The sequence below is a fragment of the Mobula hypostoma genome, chromosome 21 (assembly GCF_963921235.1).
Source record: "Mobula hypostoma chromosome 21, sMobHyp1.1, whole genome shotgun sequence".
Taxonomy (NCBI): domain Eukaryota; kingdom Metazoa; phylum Chordata; class Chondrichthyes; order Myliobatiformes; family Myliobatidae; genus Mobula; species Mobula hypostoma.
The window spans coordinates 39,277,644-39,296,913 of NC_086117.1; the positions used below are offsets into that span (position 1 = coordinate 39,277,644).

Here is a 19,270-nt window from a genome sequence, read left to right on the forward strand (position 1 = left end):
GACACATGGTCATGATAAAGATAGATTAAATAAGTGAGCAAAAGTTGGAAACTAGAGCATTATGCAGGAAAATGTGTTCTCTTTGGAAGGAATAATAATAAAAATTATTACTCATTTGGAGTGAGCCACCATATGATTTCAACTTAAAATGAAACATAGAAATCTACTATGAATGTGCAAGAGGTAACTAGGAAGGCCAATAGAATGTTGATTTTTATTTCAAGACAGTTGGATCATAAAAGCAAGTAAATTTCATTATAACTGTACAAGGCTCTAGAGAGGCCTCAACTACAGCACTGAGAAAAACTTTGATCACCACAATGTTACCAGGCAGTTCAAGGCAATTTCACTAGGTTAATACTAGGTGAACTGGTTGGATCCTTGCTCAATAGAATTTGGAAAAATGAAAGGTGCTCTTATTGAAACATAATTTCAATTATGGGGATTTATAGGATACAAGCTGGAAAGATGTTTCCTCTCATGGTAGAATCTAGGACCAGAGGGAATATTTTCCAGAATAAAGAGCTGCCTATTTAAGACTGAGGTGAAGAAGAATTGCTTCTCTTAAAGTGTGGTGAGTGTGTGGAGTTTCTTGTTCCAGAAAGTAGTAGAAGCTGAATGCTTGAATATTTGAAGCTGAAATAGATTGTTCGATGGCAAGGGAATCATGTATTATAATGACAGTATAAGAAAGTGGACTTAAAGCAAGCTGACGACAGTTTGGGAAAAAAAATATGGAATAGTGGCATAATTAAAGTACCACTATTTAGAAGGTACTACAAGGAGAAAGAATCCCTTCGATGCCTACAGCAGTCAGAAATGTGTGAAGGTGGTTGATGCAATCAAATTTAGAAAGATTATAATCTCTTTGAGAAATTCATTTCCAGTTGTTATGGCTTTAAGATGTTAATACATAGCAGCAATGCATTCTACTCTCTGTCTCCCCTTAGTTACTAATTGCACTATTGATTCAATGCTTTCCAACGTTTAACATTGTGGACAAGGTCTATGGCTTTGCTCTCTATGTACTTTAAGATTCAAAGTACATTTACTGTCAAAGTATAATGCTGTCAACATCTCTGAGATTCTTCTTCACACAGAGGAGGGCACAAAACAAAGAAAACCATGGAACTCATTCAAGGAAAAACACCAACAACTGCACCATCCCCTCCCAAACCCACCACCCCACACACACACACACACGCACACAAAACAACAGCAAATCATGCTAATGGCAACAAAACGAGTGAAAAACACAGAATACCAACTATAAAATTGAAAGACTCCATGCATATTGAGTCCAGCACAGTCCAGTGCTGCTCGTTATCTGCAGGCCACCTTGATAATGTGCTCATGTCCCATCTCCAAGCCCCTTGGCCTCAAGGCTGCATGCCTTGCTCGAAACCTCACAGAACACTCTTGGGGACAGCAAAGTGCCAGATCACACAATCAGCTCAAAAACACACCACCAAAATGCAGATCACAGGTTCCAACAGCAGTAGATCCACACATCAGAGAAAAAGAAGATCTGGAAGTCAGTAGTTTCATGAACCATCTGGAGGATGTGACCCTTGATCATGTTGCTCACTGACATCATCTCCTTCCAGAAACTTACAAGGATATAAGAAATACAAACAAGGGTAAGCCATTTAACCTCTGTGCCAGCTCCAGCTTCAAAGAGGTCATGCTGACTTATAAGCTGAGTGCCACTTTCCTACAGTAACTCCATAGTCCTCATCTCTTAACATCCAATAATCCTCACAACAAACGGGTGTCCACAGTCATATCAGGGTAGTGAATGTCCAGAAAATGGAAGTGTTTAGAACCATGCACCACTGTCCTCTATTGTCTAAGGCTGGCCCTAACATACTAACAAAGATATAAACCTCCTGTAAATACAAACGTTTGTAAATTAATCCAAACTTAAGTGGTTCTTTCTGCCCTCCTGTAAATACACAATTTTAGTTCCACGTGTTATGTATTTCCTGATTTGGATTGTTATTTTATTTCTAACTACTAGATCTTGCTGCTTACTCATGGGTTCACAGCTGTTGTTGACTGCTCATTATCGAGTTGTTAAGCAATAGCTTTCGCCATCAGGGCACCCATTTTATAGCGCTTGTACATTTCATTTAGTAGTTAGAAGCACTTGTTAGAAGATGAAGGAATTTCAATCAATATTTGAATCTGCCTTTCGTTAGCACACCGAGAAGTATTGACTTTTTACATCGGCTCTTTGCATATTGTAACACATTGCTGAATAATCTTTATGTCCTCTAGGATCTAGGATCTATATGTCCTCGTTGTCCATGGGAATGGTACCAGAGGATTAGAGGGAGGCGAATGTTGTTCCCTTGTTCAAAAAAGGTAGTAGGGATAGTCCGGGTAATTATAAACCAGTGAGCCTTACGTCTGTGGTGGAAAGCTGCTGGAAAAGATTCTTAGAGATAGGATCTATGGGCATTTAGAGAATCATGGTCTGATCAGGGGCAGTCAGCATGGCTTTGTGAAGGGCAGATTGGGTCTAACAACCCTGATAGAGTTCTTTGAGGAGGTGACCAGGCATATAGATGAGGGTAGTGCAGTGGATGTGATCTATATGGATTCTAGTAAGGCACTTGACAAGGTTCCACATGGTAGGCTTATTCAGAAAGTCAGAAGGCATGGGATCCAGAGAAGTTTGGCCAGGTGGATTCAGAATTGGCTTGCTTGCAGAAAGCAGAGGGTCGTGGTGGAGGGAGTACATTCAGATTGGAGGGCTGTGACTAGTGGTGTCCCACAAGGATTGGTTCTGGGACCTCTACTTTTCGTGATTTTTATTAAAGATCAGGATATGGGGGTAGAAGGGTGGGTTGGCAAGTTTGCAGATGACACAAAGGTTGGTGGTGTTGTAGATAGTGTAGAGGATTGTCAAAGATTGCAGAGGGACATTGATAGGATGCAGAATTGGGCTGAGAAATGGCAGATAAAGTTCAACCAAGAGAAGTGTGAGGTGGTACACTTTGGAAGGACAAACTCCAAGACAGAGTTCAAAGTAAATGGCAGGATACTTGGTAGTGTGGAGGAGCAGAGGGATCTCGGGGTACATGTCCACAGATCCCTGAAAGTTGCCTCACAGGTAGATAGAGTAATTAAGAAAGCTTATGGAGTGTGAGCTTTCATAAGTCGAGGGATAGAGTTTAAGAGTCGCAAGGTAATGATGCAGCTCTATAAAACTCCGGTTAGGCCACACTTGGGAGTACTGTGTCCAGTTCTGGTCGCCTCACTATAGGAAGGATGTGGAAGCATTGGAAAGGGTACAGAGGAGATTTACCAGGATGCTGCCTGGTTTAGACAGTATGCATTATGTTCAGAGATTAAGGGAGCTGAGGCTTTATTCTCTGAAGAGGAGGAGGATGAGAGGAGACATGATAGAGGTGTACAAGATAATAAGAGGAATAGATAGAGTGGATAGCCAGCGCCTCTTCCCCAGGGCACCACTGCTCAATACAAGGGGACATGGCTTTAAGGTAAGGGGTGGGAAGTTCAAAGTGGATATTAGAGGAAGGTTTTTTACTCAGAGAGTGGTTGATGCGTGGAATGCACTGCCTGAGTCAGTGGTGGAGGCAGATACACTACTGAAATTTAAAAGACTTCTAGACAGGTATATGAAGGAATTTAAGGTGGTGGGTTATATGGGAGGCAGGGTTTGAGGGTCGGCACAACATTGTGGGCCGTAGGGCCTGTACTGTGCTGTACTATTATATGTTCTATAATAAAACCACCTTCAACTACAGCTACGTGACTGGAGCTATCTATCTGGCTAGCTTGAGAAAACAGAGAAAACTCCTGAGCAAGAGCAGAATAGTGAGGAAAAACAAACACTCTCAACGGTGATTCCAGTTGTGGTGGATTGGATACTGATTCTGCGAGCTCCTGCACAACAGAAAGTTAAAATGTTGGCAATGGAGAAAAGGAGCCTCAAAACCAGATCGATGTCAGCAATGGTCAGTGCGTTTGATAAGTTAATTTAGACTATCGAGACAGTCTAATGGATCAGCAGCAAGCATGGTTAGCACTGGAAGCCCGTGCGAGGGCCGAAGCAGTGTTAGTCAAGGCATCGTTTGCACAAAGAGAAGTTGCTGTAAAGTGAGATAGGTTGAACCAAACTTAGAGAAAACCCACCAGAAAGCCTCATCAGAGGCACTGCAGCATGAAAAGGAGGTGGAGACGGCTTTATCTGAGGCCAAAGTCTTTGAGGTGGGCATGGAGCAGCTAGCTGACAATAATGATATGAGATCAAACTCACCATGTCATTCAGCCAAGAGGACTATGAAATATGTCCAAGACCAGTCTGCTTTTGCTAATACCCACTCACCAGCAGACACTGATGACTTAGGCCAGCCAATCAAGACTAAAATGGGGTCTCCTCTTCCAAAGGATAACACCCCACAACTTAACACCTTTTACCCAAACAGGACAGAACAGAGACCACCTCCCTCATGAGCTCAAGGCTCCTACGTACCATGGCATAACACAGGTGGTTAATCTGCTCGGCCTCCTGGTAAGGTAAACCCCAACCTAACCACAATGTGTCAGATCTTGCGAGATGCCCAGCTCGACATGACCTGCTGACGGCCAGACTCACCAAATTCAATGATAAGCCAGACGGTTACTGGGCTCAGAAGTCCACATTCTCCAATGGCACTGAAGACCTCAAGCTCAAGCCTGGTGAAGAACTCAACCTGCTGTTTGAGTGGCTTGGACCCAAGTCTGCTGAGCAAGCAATCAGGTTAAGGTCAATTTACATTGAACACCCCAGTGCTGCTCTCAGTTTAGGCTGGGAAAGACTGAAAGTGTTCTACGGGTTCATGGAGGCAATGGAGATTACACTCTTCAATGAACCAGAGTTCTTCCCCAAGATTTCTAGCAGGAAGCCCAATGTCTGTGAGACCAAGGAGTCCTGTAATTAGAGCTGGAGGAAGCCAAAGACGAAAGCTACTTACGAGGCTTGTCTTACCTCAACACTGCACAAGGAATTCGTCCCATTTTTGAGAAACTCTGCTTTAGTCTACAGAAGAGCTGGATGTCAGGGGGAACTAGATACAAAATGGGAAACAGACCACTTCCCACTCTTCTCCTTCTTTTCTAGTTTCACCTGGGCAGAGTCAAAATGAGGAACAATCCCAGCGTTATCCTAACCAGCTCAACTCAGCACCACCTAAATCACAGAAACCTGTTAGAGGCCCTGTCATGGTGCACAAAACTAAGGTGGACAACGCTGTCCAAAATGCTAACTCTAAAATATCATAAGATCCTAACAAGCAGTGCCCTCTACATTGGAAACCACACTCTTTCTGGAAGTGTAGATGCTTCAGGGAGAATCCACTAGAGGATTGAAGGGCCTTCCTTAAAGAGCACTCCACATGTTTCTGCTGCTGTTCTTCAACCAACCACCAGGCGAGGGACTGCCAGCCTCCCGTCTCGACCTCACAACACAGAGGTTTGACAAGCAACATAGTAACCACGGGTGAATCTGTCTTTGCCCATACTGAGGATGACAACAAAACTAGTTCCTTAAATAGAAGATCTTACTTTCCCGAGGGTGACGGATAACAGGTTCCAACAAGACAGCTCGAACAGCTGGGTGGCACCACTACCCTTTCGTTAGACCCCAACAACACCTCCCAAACAACCACGAGCAGGCAAGCAGCTTCATCTTACACGAATGCTCAAGAAACACCCTGAAATTACTTAGGAAGGAAACAAACAGTATAAATAGAAAACAATAAACTGTTCGAAAATGATTGAACCATGAACTCTGGTTACAAATCCGTAAAAATGAAGTCAACATTTTGAATTTGTATAGATTCTAGATTTGTTTTGGATCTTCTGTTATATATTTGATTCTATCTAATTGGCTTTTTTGGAAGTTTGGGTAGTGATCTCTCTTGAAGGGCAGAACTTGACTCCTGTATTTGGAATCCAGTTGATGGTTTTATTATTCTTTAGTGTTTGACTGTGTTATTCAAATGATCAGGAGCATTGATTCTATGTTTAATGTTTTTTTTTTGTGAAAGCCATGAGTTCAGTTGGTGGATACCAGGTGGGGAGTGTTATGTCATTCCTGATTTGGATTGTTACTTTATTTCTAATTACTGGATCTCACTGCTTACTTGTGGGTTCACGGCTGTTGTTGATTGCTCATTATTGCATTGTTAAGCAATAGCTTTCATCATCAGGGCAGTCATTTTATATCAGTTGTACATCTCATTTAGCAGTTAGAAGCACTTGCTAGAAGTCACAGGAATTTCAATTAATATGTGAATCTGCTTTTTGTTAGAACGCTAAGAAGTACTGCCTTTTTTCACCGGCTCCTTGCGTACTATAATGTGTTGGTGAAGAGTAAAACCACCTTCAACTACAACTATGCCAGGATTGGAGTTATCAGTCTGTCTAGCTTGAGAAAACAGGAAAAACTCTTGAGTTAAGGCAGAATACCACATGTTTTGTGTTTTAGGTGAGTTTGTCATGTATTTCAATCTGATAATTTAATTATTAATTCTTTAACTATGTTATTGTGAATTTCTGTTCTTTATTTCTAGTCAGGGCAAGACCATGGTTTTCCATCTTAACCATTCAATGTTAAGGACTCCCCATTTCAGATAAACTTCTTGTAAATTGTTTCAAACAGAACTCTTAAGGCCAGCTCCCACACAATGTCGAACAAATGAAATCACCTTCTAAAAGTTCACTCTTTCATTGAAGTCAATATAACTATTCAGGAGAGGTCAGAGAGAAGTACAGATGAATTAATTCAGATTGCATACACATTATGTATTATAAATGCATTGTCAAGCCTACAAATTGGTTCCAATCATTCAATTGCAAGAATTGTTTAACATGAAGTGCATTACAATAGACTGGCAGACATGAGCCTGGTTACTCATCACTCCACAAATGCTGACCTATTACTGTGTCATTACACAATGGTGGAAATCAGAACCAAGCACAGTTTGACTGCTTAGTGAAGCAAAACTGGGTAATTTACCTACGGGAATATAGCCAAGCTCAACCAGAGGTTACAACATAGATTATATGTTCAGCTTTTAAAACTCTCTTTAAAGACTTAGTATGAGGTGTACCTGAAATTTCCTCAGTTCTTCTTTGATTTTGAATCAAACACTAAGATGAGGAGACAAATTTTCACTCTGTATGTTAGTATGATTTGGAAATGCCAGTTGAAAGGTTCGAGCAAGCAGGTTTATCATTAATTATCAAAAGGGATTAGTTGTAGTCAAGTGAGACCTTTAAAGTGAGACCACCAGAGACCCTCTGGTTACCGCACTCGAGACAGTACAGATGGCAATACATACTCAAGTCAAGTAAGTGAAGCCTCTGTAGTGAGACTTTACCAGAAATGTCTACCTAAAACATAGCATCCCTTTACTCAACAGGAGCTGCCGAAGACATATGAGATGACAGAGGCATGTGAAACATAGTCAACAACTAAGGCTCCATTACCAACTTCAAAATATCATCGGCTGTCCACCTGAAGTTTCGATGGACTAAAATTTAACACCTCTATTGTGAATGGCAATTGATCTAAACAATTTACAATGATTAGTATAAGTAAGCGATAAGCCAATTCTGTATATAAAAAAAAAATAGAAATTTTCTGTTCAAACATCAGAACAGTGTGGGTGACGGGGTCCCATGCCGTTCTCCCTTTGCATATGTAAAAGGAATGCTTGAGTCACAAGTTATTTTATTTATTACCAGCGACAAGGGTTACTTGGAGGGTCCAAAGAGATGGCTAACCATTGACTTCATTACATGGGAGAAAAGAATTCAGTCTCAGTAGCCGATTAGTCCTAAATCCTACGCTGCTTATATTTGAGCAAGGGACTGAGTCCCTTCCTCCTGTGTGGAATAGTCAAGGTATGATACCTTAGTTGTTGAGATAGGAAAGTTGCAGAGAAAAAAGACGAAATTGCCATGGTCTGGGTTGGAGTCTCGCACAAGGTGTTGCCGTGATCTGGGTCAGACCCCCACATGAAGCATAGGAAAATTTGGTAAGTCTATTGTTTTAACAAAAAAAGGGAATTGCAAAATTTGTGTGTGTGCATGCACAACCTGATTGCATGTGTGTGGACAGTGTGTGAAATTACCCTGTCCCGGACCTCTAAAGGAACCTGGTAGCATGCATGTTTGTACCAGAAAGTGTTAAGTATGTTGAAGCGCATGAAATGGACTAAGTGAGTGTCTGCATACTTGAGTGTGTTTTGCACCAGAAAGGAAAATCTCAGAAGGTAAGCTGGTTTGTGATTATTCAATACAGATGTGAAATGCAAAAAAAAAATCAGTTAGATGAATCTTGTAAACAAGCAGAGAAAGTAAGCAAAAGTTAAAGGAGGAATAGACACAGAATGGACAAAGGATAATAATGTCTACCTCAGTGTTTGATTGAAAAAAGTTAGTACCCGAGTCTGAGAATATGTACCCCTGTCTTCCCCTTGCACATCTTCAACAAGACCCACACCGTAACACCTCTTGACTACTTAGTGAGGCCGGCATCAACTGGGTGATCTGACACAGTTCCCAATAGCACTACAGGAGGCAGAGGATTACAGGGGGTTGAGTGAAATGTTGATTTAAATATACCTAGAACTGATGAAGTAGGAGCTCTAAGAAAATGTTTCCCTTGCACTACAGAATGGCACAAAAAATTTCAGGCAGGAGACAATGAATATGTAGAAATGCTTTCAAAAGTATCCGGATTAAAGTTCAAAGTAAATTTATTATCAAAGTATATACATGTATACGTCATAATACATAACCCTGAGATTCATTTTCTTGGGGCATACAGTACTCAATAAACCATAATAGAATCTATAAAAGACCACACCAGCTTGGGTGTTCATCCAAAGTACAGAAGACAACTTGTCAAATACAAAATGAAAGAAATAATATTAATATATAAAGAATAATTACCAAGAACGTGAGATGAAGAGTCCTTGAATGTGAGTCCATGGGTTGTCCATTTAAACCCATTTAAATGATGGGGCAAGGGAAGTTAAATGAAGTTGTCCCCTTTGGTTCAAAAGCCTGATGGTTGAGGGGTAGTAACTGTTTCTGAACCTGGCAAGTCCTAAAATTTCTGTACCTTCTTCCTAATGGCAGCAACAAGAAGAGAACAAGTTCTGGGTGGTGGGGGTCCCTGATGATGGATTCTGCTTTCCTGTGACAATGTTTCATCTAGATGTGCTCAAGCGGGGTGGAGGCTTACCATGATGGAATGGGTTGTAAAACTACTTTTTGTAGGATTTTCCATTCAAGGGCATTAGTATTTTCATACCAGGCTGTGATTCAGTCAGTCAATATGCTCTCTACTACATATCTATAGAAGTTTGTCAAAGTTTTAGATGTCATGCTGAATTTACTCAGACTTCTAAGGAAGAAGAGGTGCTGCCGTGCTTTCTTCGGAATTGCACTTGCGTGCTGGGTCTAGAACAGCTCCCCCAAAATAATAATGCTGTGCAATTGAAAGTAGCTGACCCCCTCCACCTCTGATCCTCCAATGAGGACTAGCTCATGGACCACTGGTTTCCTCCTCCTGAAGTCAATAATCAGTCCCTTGGTCTTGTTGGCTTTGACTAAGTTGTTGTTGTTATGGCATTACTCAGCCAGATTTTCAATCTCTAATGGGAAGGACGAAATAATTAGAGGGAACAAATGAGTTGACTCCTTTGCTAAGGCAGCAACAGCAGATATTTACGGCCCCGTAGCACTCCAGTTTGATCAGGCTGCCAATACTTTCTGAATTCTTTTGATGAACTAGTATAATTATAGCATGATGTTACTATAACCAGCAAGGCAAAAGACTGAACTTAGGTAAAAGTATGTGCAACGCCTATCACCTATACCCCTGGCGACCTCAAGTCCTGTTAATGGCACTTACTGTGTGTTTGGCCACCAGGCCTAACACTGGCTGCCAGGAGAACCCAAAAATGGGATCTGTGTCCTGAACCAAAGCCATGGAGAGGTGTTGTTACCTGGCCTTTGTAGTACCATAAATCTACCACTTGCCCACATTCTCTGTGTGTAGGGCCACCATCAAAGGATCATTACAGAAAGTGAGTGTTTTTGGATAATGGCATCCCCATTCTGGGGCACTGGCAGACTTGATTCTAAGAGTATAAACATAGCCTCAATGCTCTAAAAATTGGCTAATGATACAGCCTTAGCATTACATGATCTGAGCTAGGTCATCAATGACACTACCGCCAAAATGCTGGCAATCCACACTGTGTCCTCAAAATCAACTAGCACTGGACTTTTTGTTGTCTAGGACAGGTGTTACTTGTGCTATTAAGTCTTGCACCTGATCTGAACAGCCAACCATTCCTAATGAAACTGTAATGGAGTTTCAGAGAATCTGCATTACTGAAATTCAGTAAGATTTGATCTCGCTGGCTCCAACACCTCAGGGCATATTCAAAACCCGGACTCCAGCAACGACCATGGACACCTTCAAAGCAATTGCGCAACCACCAACTGCGACTCCAGCCTTGAACTCCAGGCCGGGTCTTTATGTGCTGCTATTCTGACTCCCGTCTCCCCTTCCCCTACCAATACTCTGCAATCCTGTCTCCCTCAGATCCCATCGTCAGCTCCTGGGTACTCAGAGGCTCCATCTTCCTCTCACCCCAACCCTCCCCTCTCCACTGACACCCCAGCCTCCCTCCTCTGATCCCAGCTCTCATCCGTGCCGGGTCTTTACCATCTCCTCCAACCTTCAACTGTCAGAGGCAGAACGCTCTGTCCTCAGTAAGGGCCTCACCTTTGTCCCCCTTCGCCCACACCTTAGCGAGTTCCGTGTTCGCCATGATGCGGAACTCTTCTTTCTCCGTCTCCGAGCCTACTTCTTTGGCAAGGACTCTTCCACCCCCACCGATAACCCCTTCTCCCGTCTTCAATCCTCCTCTTCTTCATGGACACCCCGCTCTGGTCTTCTGCCTGCTCTGGATCTCTTTATTGCTAACTGCTGATGGGACATCAACCGTCTCGACTTCACCACATCTTGTTCCCATTCCAACCTCACTCCTTCCGAACGCTCTGCTCTCTACTCCCTCCGCACTAATCCTAACCTTATTATTAAACCCGCCGATAAGGGGGGTGCTGTTGTAGTCTGGCATACTGACTTCTACCTTGCCGAGGCACAGCGACAACTCGCGGATAGCTCCTCTTATTTACCCCTTGATCATGACCCCACTAAGGAAAATCAGGCCATTGTCTCCCACACCATCACCGACTTTATCCGCTCAGGGGAACTCCCATCCACTGCTACCAACCTTATAGTTCCCACACCCCGCACTTCCCGTTTCTAACTCCCACCCAAGATCCACAAACCTGCCTGTCCTGGCAGACCTATTGTCTCAGCTTGCTCCTGCCCCACCGAACTCATTTCTGCATACCTCAACACGGTTTTATCCCCCCTTGTTCAATCCCTTCCTACCTATGTTCGTGACACTTCTCACGCTCTTAAACTTTTTGATGATTTTAAGTTCCCTGGCCCCCACCGCCTTATTTTCACCATGGATGTCCAGTCCCTATATACTTCCATCCCCCATCAGGAAGGTCTCAAAGCTCTACGCTTCTTTTTGGATTCCAGACCTAATCAGTTCCCCTCCACCACCACTCTGCTCCATCTAGCGGAATTAGTCCTTACTCTTAATAATTTCTCCTTTGGCTCCTCCCACTTCCACCAAACAAAGTGTAGCTATGGACACCCGTATGGGTCCTAGTTATGCCTTTCTTTTTGTTGGCTTTGTGGAACAATCTATGTTCCGTACCCATTCTGGTATCTGTTCCCCACTTTTTCTTCACAACATCAACGACTGCATTGGCGCTGCTTCCTGCACGCATGCTGAGCTCGTTGACTTTATTATCTTTGCCTCCAACTTTCACCCTGCCCTCAAGTTTACCCGGTCCATTTCCGACACCTCCCTCCCCTTTCTAGATTTTTCTGTCTCTGTCTCCGGAGACAGCTTATCCACTGATGTCTACTATAAGCCTACTGACTCTCACAGCTATCTGGACTATTCCTTTTCTCACTCTGTCTCTTGCAAAAATGCCATCCCCTTCTCGCAATTCCGCCGTCTCCACCGCATCTGCTCTCAGGATGAGGCTTTTCATTCCAGGACGAAGGAGATGTCCTCCTTTTGTAAAGAAAGGGGCTTCCCTTCCTCCACTATCAACTCTGCTCTCAAACGCATCTCCTCCATTTCACGCACATCTGCTCTCACTCCATCCTCCCGCCACCCCACTAGGAATAGGGTTCCCCTGGTCCTCACCTACCACCCCACCAGCCTCCGGGTCCAACATATAATTCTCTGTAACCTCCGCCACATCCAACGGGATCCCACCACTAAGCACATCTTTCCCTTCCCCTCCCCCCACTTTCCGCAGTTATCACTCCCCACGCGACTCCCTTGTCTATTCATCCCCCCCAATCCCTCCCCACTGATCTCCCTCCTGGCACTTATCCTTGTAAGCAGAACAAGTGCTACACATGCCCTTACACTTCCTCCCTTACCACCATTCAGGGCCCCAGACAGTCCTTCCAGGTGAGGCGACACTTCACCTGTGAGTCGGCTGGGGTGATATACTGCGTCCGGTGCTCTCGATGTGGCCTTCTATATATTGGCGAGACCCGACGCAGACTGGGAGACCGCTTTGCTGAACACCTACGCTCTGTCCACCAGAGAAAGCAGGATCTCCCAGTGGCCACACATTTTAATTCCACGTCCCATTCCCATTCTGACATGTTTATCCACGGCCTCCTCTACTGTAAAGATGAAGCCACACTCAGGTCGGAGGAACAACACCTTATATTCCGTCTGGGTAGCCTCCAACCTGATGGCACGAACATCGACTTCTCTAACTTCCGCTAATGCCCCACCTCCCCCTCGTACCCCATCTGTTACTTATTTTTATACATTCTTTCTTTCTCTCACTCTCCTTTCTCTCCCTCTGTCCCTCTGACTATACCCCTTGCCCATCCTCTGGGTTTCCACCCTGCCCCTTGTCTTTCTCCCTGGGCCTCCTGTCCCATAATCCTCTCATATCCCTTTTGCCAATCACCTGTCCAGCTCTAGGATCCATCCCTCCCCCTCCTGTCTTCTCCTATCATTTTGGATCTCCCCCTCCCACTAACTCTTCCTTCAGTTAGTCCTGACGAAGGGTCTCGGCCTGAAACTTCGACTGTACCTCTTCCTAGAGATGCTGCCTGGCCTGCTGCATTCACCAGCAACTTTGATGTGTGTTGCTTCAGTAATATTTGTTTTCCTCTACAGGACAAAGACGAGGGAGTGTGGAAGTTGCAGTAAGACAATATTAGCCTGCAGCAGTAATAATCAAGTGAGATTTTTGAATTGAGACTGCCGGAGACACCCCTTCTTACTACAAACGAGATAGACTGTGGCAATGTGTACTAAAACGAGAGAGGCCTCTGTAGTGAGACTTTCCCAGAAATTTCTTTCTGGAAGCACTACACCCCTTTACACAATAGGTGGTGCCAGAGACAGATGAGATAACAGAAAGTGTAAAAACATTCTCAATAACTAGTGCTCTATTGTCGTTACTAACTTCAAAATATCATCAGCCGTCTGATTGAAGTTTCGATTGACACCTCTGTTGTGATTGATCTTGTGAGTAGGGAGTTCAAACATGTACAATTTACAATAATAAATTTCTGTAACTGAAAAGCCAATTCAGTATAAAAATAGTAGTTTTCTGTTCAGACCAGAACAGTGTGGGTGACCGAACCCATGCTTGTTCTCCTTGTGCACAAGTAAATAAAAATTATGTTTGAGTGCATGTGTTCTGGGCCCAGTTATTTTATTATCAGTGACAGACATCCCACCCTGCAACAACTCATATAGAGGGAGGTAGCACCACCATTTCAGGGAGGTAGAACCAAGTTGGGTATATGCGGAAAATGTGACATTAAAATATGTACTTATATTATATTATCATGTTTATTCTATTACAACTTTAAGCAAGTCTACAGGGAGTTTGGCCTCATCACATAGGACGTCAATAGCGTAGCTCCTTTGCAGCCAGCCAGCTAGTTTAAATAACATTAGCTACACTAATGAACAAATGACACCTGTTAAACTCACCTCAACATGTCTTTTACGTTTTAACCCACTACGGGCAATTGAAAAGTTATTGTTGCAAACACTGCAGCGAGCAACACTGTCATTATTTTTGAGGTCGACTGTAAAGCCCGCCCACAGAGAAAACTGAAGGTCTACTCAGGGGTCCCCAACCTTTTTTGCACCGCAGACCGGTTTATTATTGACAATATTCCTGCGGACCAGCCGACCAGGGTGAGGGGTGTAAATCACGACCAGAATATAAGTGATAAGTCAACTATAAGTCACTTATAAGTAGCTAATACACTCAATTTCTTTTCTAAAAGGGTTCATCTAAGGAATTTAATATTAAACACACAGCGCATATTTTCCTTGCATGAATATAGTGATAAGTCAATTATAAGTTACTTATAAGTTAATAGCATCATAACATTTTAAGTAACGTTTGGATATTAAACACACAGCACATATTTTCCTCCTATGAACATATAAAATTATTGCAACACACCAACATCGCTGAATCAGTGGGAGCCCTGGCCTTGTTTTCCTGCAACAAGACAGTGCCATCGAGGGGTGATGGGAGACAGCGATACTCGAAGGGGGTTCCTTATGTCCAGTCTATTTCTCAATTTAGTTTTCGTTGCAGAAAGCCCCACTTCGCAGCAATATGATGTTGGAAATGGAAGCAACGTTTTCAGTGCTTCCATGGCTATCTCAGGATATTCAGCCTTGACTTTGATCCAGAATGCCGGCAGAGATGTTATGTCAAACATACTTTTCAGCCCGCCGTCATTTGCAAGCTTGAGGAGTTGATCTTCTTCCCGCGCTGACATGGATGACACGTGCGTAATGACCTCGCGTGCGTTGAAGTTTAGCAGTGGGCATGACAGAGAATGAGGAAAGGTGCAGCTGACTCATTGTTTCATATCGCCAAATCATATCATTTCCACACAGCCCGGTAGCACATGCTTTGCGGTCTGGTACCGGTACCAGTACCAGTCCATGGTCTGGTGGTTGGGGACCACTCTTAGCATGAAGAGAGACCAATCAGGATGCTCGCTCTCGCTCTCCCTCTCCCTTTAAAAAAAATCAATTTCCAGGATATATAATTTCTGGGTGTCAGGGAGCCGCTATCAATCTGCGGGAGACTCCCGGCAGTTCCGGGAGAGGTGGGATGTCTGCAGTGACAACAGTTATTTTCATGGCAGCCAATCTATGAGGAGCACATTTTCATTATTGGCAATGAAAAATTGGCAGGGTAAATTATTCTAATGTTGGTTGGTTAAGATACTAGGGAAGACTCCCCTGCTCGTCTAAAAATTGAGACATAGGATATTGCACTTATAAAGGCGAATTAAATCTCACTTAATCTCTCTGCACCGCATCAAGTTTTTTAGAATAGTTGAAATCACTGACCCAAGTATGGGTCCTTGGATGTGTTTCTGGAACACATCATTGCAGTTATGCATGCTGGGGTAAGATATCTGAACTACCGGTACTCACTGCTGGCACTGGAAATCTGCCAAGTTCAACATTTGATAGCCAGTACCAATAAACTTACCTTGACAATCTCAAAATATTTTCTCTCATTTTTAAAATAAAATTTGTTCAAAAATGAACCATAATACAGTAAATAAAACAAACCACATCGAGAGTGTAGAGCCCTGCTTTTTTAAAGAACGTTTAGGAGGAACGTACAAGTGTGCAGAGGGTAACATTATGAGAAATGCTTCCATAATATTGGGAATGATAGAATAACTTGACCAAAAAAGTGTTCTAAGACATATTCGTCGAACACCTCGGCACAATCCACCACAAGTGGGACTTCCTGTTGACCAATATTTTAATTCCCATTCCTGTTCCAACATGTCAATCCTCTTGTACCAAGATGAGCCCACCCTCAAGTGGAGGAACAACACCTTATATTTGGTCTGGGTGCCCTTCAAACAGGTGCTATGAATATTAATTTCTCCTTTCAGTAAACAAACTCTTCCCCCCCCCCAAACCTTCTTCTATTCCCCACACTGACCCTTTACTTCTTCTCACCTGCCTCCTTCCCTTTCTCCCATGATCCACTCTCCTCTCCTACAAAATTCTTCTCCAGTCCTTGACCTTTCCCACCCGTGGCTTCACCTATCAACTTCCTGATAGCCTCTTTCCCCTCCCCCACCTGTTTTATTCTAGTATTTTTCCCCATTCCTTCTCAGTCTTGAAGGGTCTCAACCCAAAATATCGACTATTTATTCTTTTCCATTGATGCTGCCTGATCTGCTGAGATCCTCCAGCATTTTGTGTGTGTTGCTTTGCATTTCCAGCATCTGCAGACTTTCTTGTGTTAGTTGATGGTGACATTTTCCTCATAGTTTGTTATGATGTAGAATGAGGCAATTTGACTCTCAGAGCAATCCCACTGATCTCATTCCCCAATTATTTTCTTGTGACCTATTCTCTCTCACGTGCCTCCCTTTTAATTCTCTTCTGATTTTCCTACCATACATCTACATTTGGGGTAATTTACAGTAGGCAATTAACCAAACTATCAGCACAATCCTCCACTACCACCTTTCTACCACGACAATATTTTCTCCAATTGACTATCTCAACATGCATCCCATGTGATCTGTCCAAGCCTACCAAGTGGGACATTGTCAAAACCCTTGCTGAAGTTCTTGCAGACATCTACTGCCCTGCCCTCATCAATTATCCTGGTTATCTCTTCAAAAAGCTCAATCAATTTTGTGGGATATGTTTAATCAGCCCTTCTCAGAAAATGACAGAAGCACAAACATTGAGATGAGAATGAGGTTGAAAGAGAATATTCACCACCTCATTCTTCTGCACATGTTCATACAGATTCACGTCTTCATTACTATTTTAAATCTCTTCCCCAAATTCTTCCTTTGCCTTTCTTCCATAAATTTGTGGTTAATGCAATACCCCATTTTGGTAAATGTTTTTCATTATTTTTCCACATTATCTGCACTGATTTTATTCCTAACTCACTGAGAGCTGAGCTCTCTTTATACTACCATTTGTGCCTTATGTAGCCATAAGTGCAACCATAATCTGTCAAATGTGTGAATTCTACAGATATAAGAGACTGCAGACCCTGGAATCTGGAGCAAAGAGCAAACTGCAGGAGGAACTCGTCAGGTCAGGCAGCATCTGTGGAAGGAAATGGACAGAAAATATTTCAGGCGGAGACTTAAAGATTGAAGGGAAGTAGCCAGTATAAAGAGCTGAGGGGTAAAGGGTAGAGCAAGAGCTGGCAAGCAATGGGTGGATGGGGTGATGGGCAGATGGACGAGGGAAGAGGGAAAGTAGTGACAGAGGTGATAGGTGAAGGTGACAGAGGGTAGCAAATGATGGATTCTGATAGGAAAGGAAGGTGGAGCATGGAACCAAGTAAGGGAGGCGAGGTGAATATTAACAGGAGACGGGGGTGGCGGGGGGGGGGCAGTGAAAGAAGTGCACTTTGGGACGGGGGCGATTAAAGGGTTGATGAGGGGCTGTGATGAGCACAGGTAGAACTGGGTAGATCAGGAGGAGAAAGAAGAAAAAAAATGATTTGCTACATCAAAGCATCAAGAATTGACGTGGTGACTGATTCCAGCTTCTGTTTGGCGCTCCGCGGGTTTATTATTAACCATGGTTTAATACTTCTGTTCCTAGACTCTTTATTCCCTGAAGTTTTGTGGCCTCCTTTAGCCTGTTCACCTGTAACATTGCAGTTACTTCAATTTCTTACATTCCTTCTACCACGAGTAGCTGATCCTGGGATTGTTCTTTTCCCGACGCAGGACCTCTATTTCTGTACTTGAGCCTGTCCTGTAAACACGGCCACCATCGCACAAGCACCCACCACCACCACACCCCAATCTAAACAAAAATATCAAACGGTACCGTGTCTCTCCCGAGTCCAGGAAGCCGTAAAGGGTCAACAGGACCTGCCGGTTGCTGGGATATCCCAAGAAAGTTCGGACTAATTTCTCCTTGTTCCGGTGCAACTTCAGAACCAGAGTTGCCACCGTCCGCCGCACCTGCTTGCGGTCCGCAGACAGCAGCTGAGAAAAGCAGCCGGCCCCGTCCACACCTTCCCCGCCACTACGTTCACACATGCCGGTAGGTCTCCGTCTCACTGGAGTTCACACCTCCCTGGAGCGGCAAACCCAAACGTGTCAATGCACACGGGCTCGGACAATCAGCAGCGCCGCCCGGCATTCTGAGACTGGCTTTAATACACCGCACGCATGTCTGAAGGTAACGGGACCCGTCGACCCACCCCCGTCCGGCAACGGAGAAAGATGTCTCCGAATGTCCAATCAGCCTCGGCCAACGGGAGGAGAGGTGGGGAACCCCGTTCCCTGTTTACATCAGGTGCAACTGGGAAACGCTATTGTTTGGGGCTGTTACCGAGGGCTCCATACTACAATCATGTAGAAATGTTTGTTCAGCTGGATTTTATGAGCATTGGACATGGAACAGTACCACATGGTAATAGTAACGCTCTCGTCAGCCTGGACAGGATCTATATTCCTCTATCCCTAAACATTCAGCTGTCTGTGACGCAAGAGTTTCTGTGGATGCTGAAATGTTGAGCGACGCACACATGCTGAAAGAGCTCCGCAGATTAGGAAGTATCTATGGAGGGGAGTAAACAGGCAACGTTTCGGGTAAGGGTCTTGGCCTGAAACGTCGACTGTTTACTCACCTCCACATATGCTGCTTGATCTACCCACTTCTCGGAAAAAAACTTGCTTTTGAAATATACCTCCTTTGAACTTTCTCCCTCTCGTGGTAAGTATTAGACATTTCTACTTTGGGAAAAACCTGAGTATGGTTTTCATAATTTGTAAACTTTGATCAGGTCTCCACTCAGTCTTCAACACTCAAGAGTAAACGACACAAGTTTTGTCCAATCTGTCCTTATAATTTATACCCTCTAATGAGGCAAATATCTTTTTTGTCAAATCCAAAGCTTCCAGATCCTCCCTCTAAAGGGGCAAATTACACACAATTGTGCATCATCATTGTTTTCCATTCTAGGTAGGATTAGATACTCCCTGTGGGTTAGAGAGTCATAGAGCACTGCAGCACAGAAACAGGCCCTTTGGCCCATTTAGTCTGTA

The 19,270-nt window shown here is 43.7% G+C and overlaps 1 protein-coding gene across 2 annotated transcripts in view; it reads right to left on the reverse strand.

The window, feature by feature from the left end:
• The window catches only part of LOC134359661 (uncharacterized), an 88,729-nt gene extending 70,410 nt beyond the window's left edge, over nt 1-18,319 (reverse strand). For both annotated transcript variants that reach the window (XM_063073159.1, XM_063073158.1), the window contains exon 1: nt 18,045-18,319. In XM_063073159.1, coding sequence (XP_062929229.1) covers nt 18,045-18,259 — 215 coding nt within the window. In that variant the 5' untranslated portion in view covers nt 18,260-18,319. The remainder of the gene's footprint in view (nt 1-18,044) is intronic.
• Between the last annotated feature and the right edge of the window lie 951 nt (nt 18,320-19,270).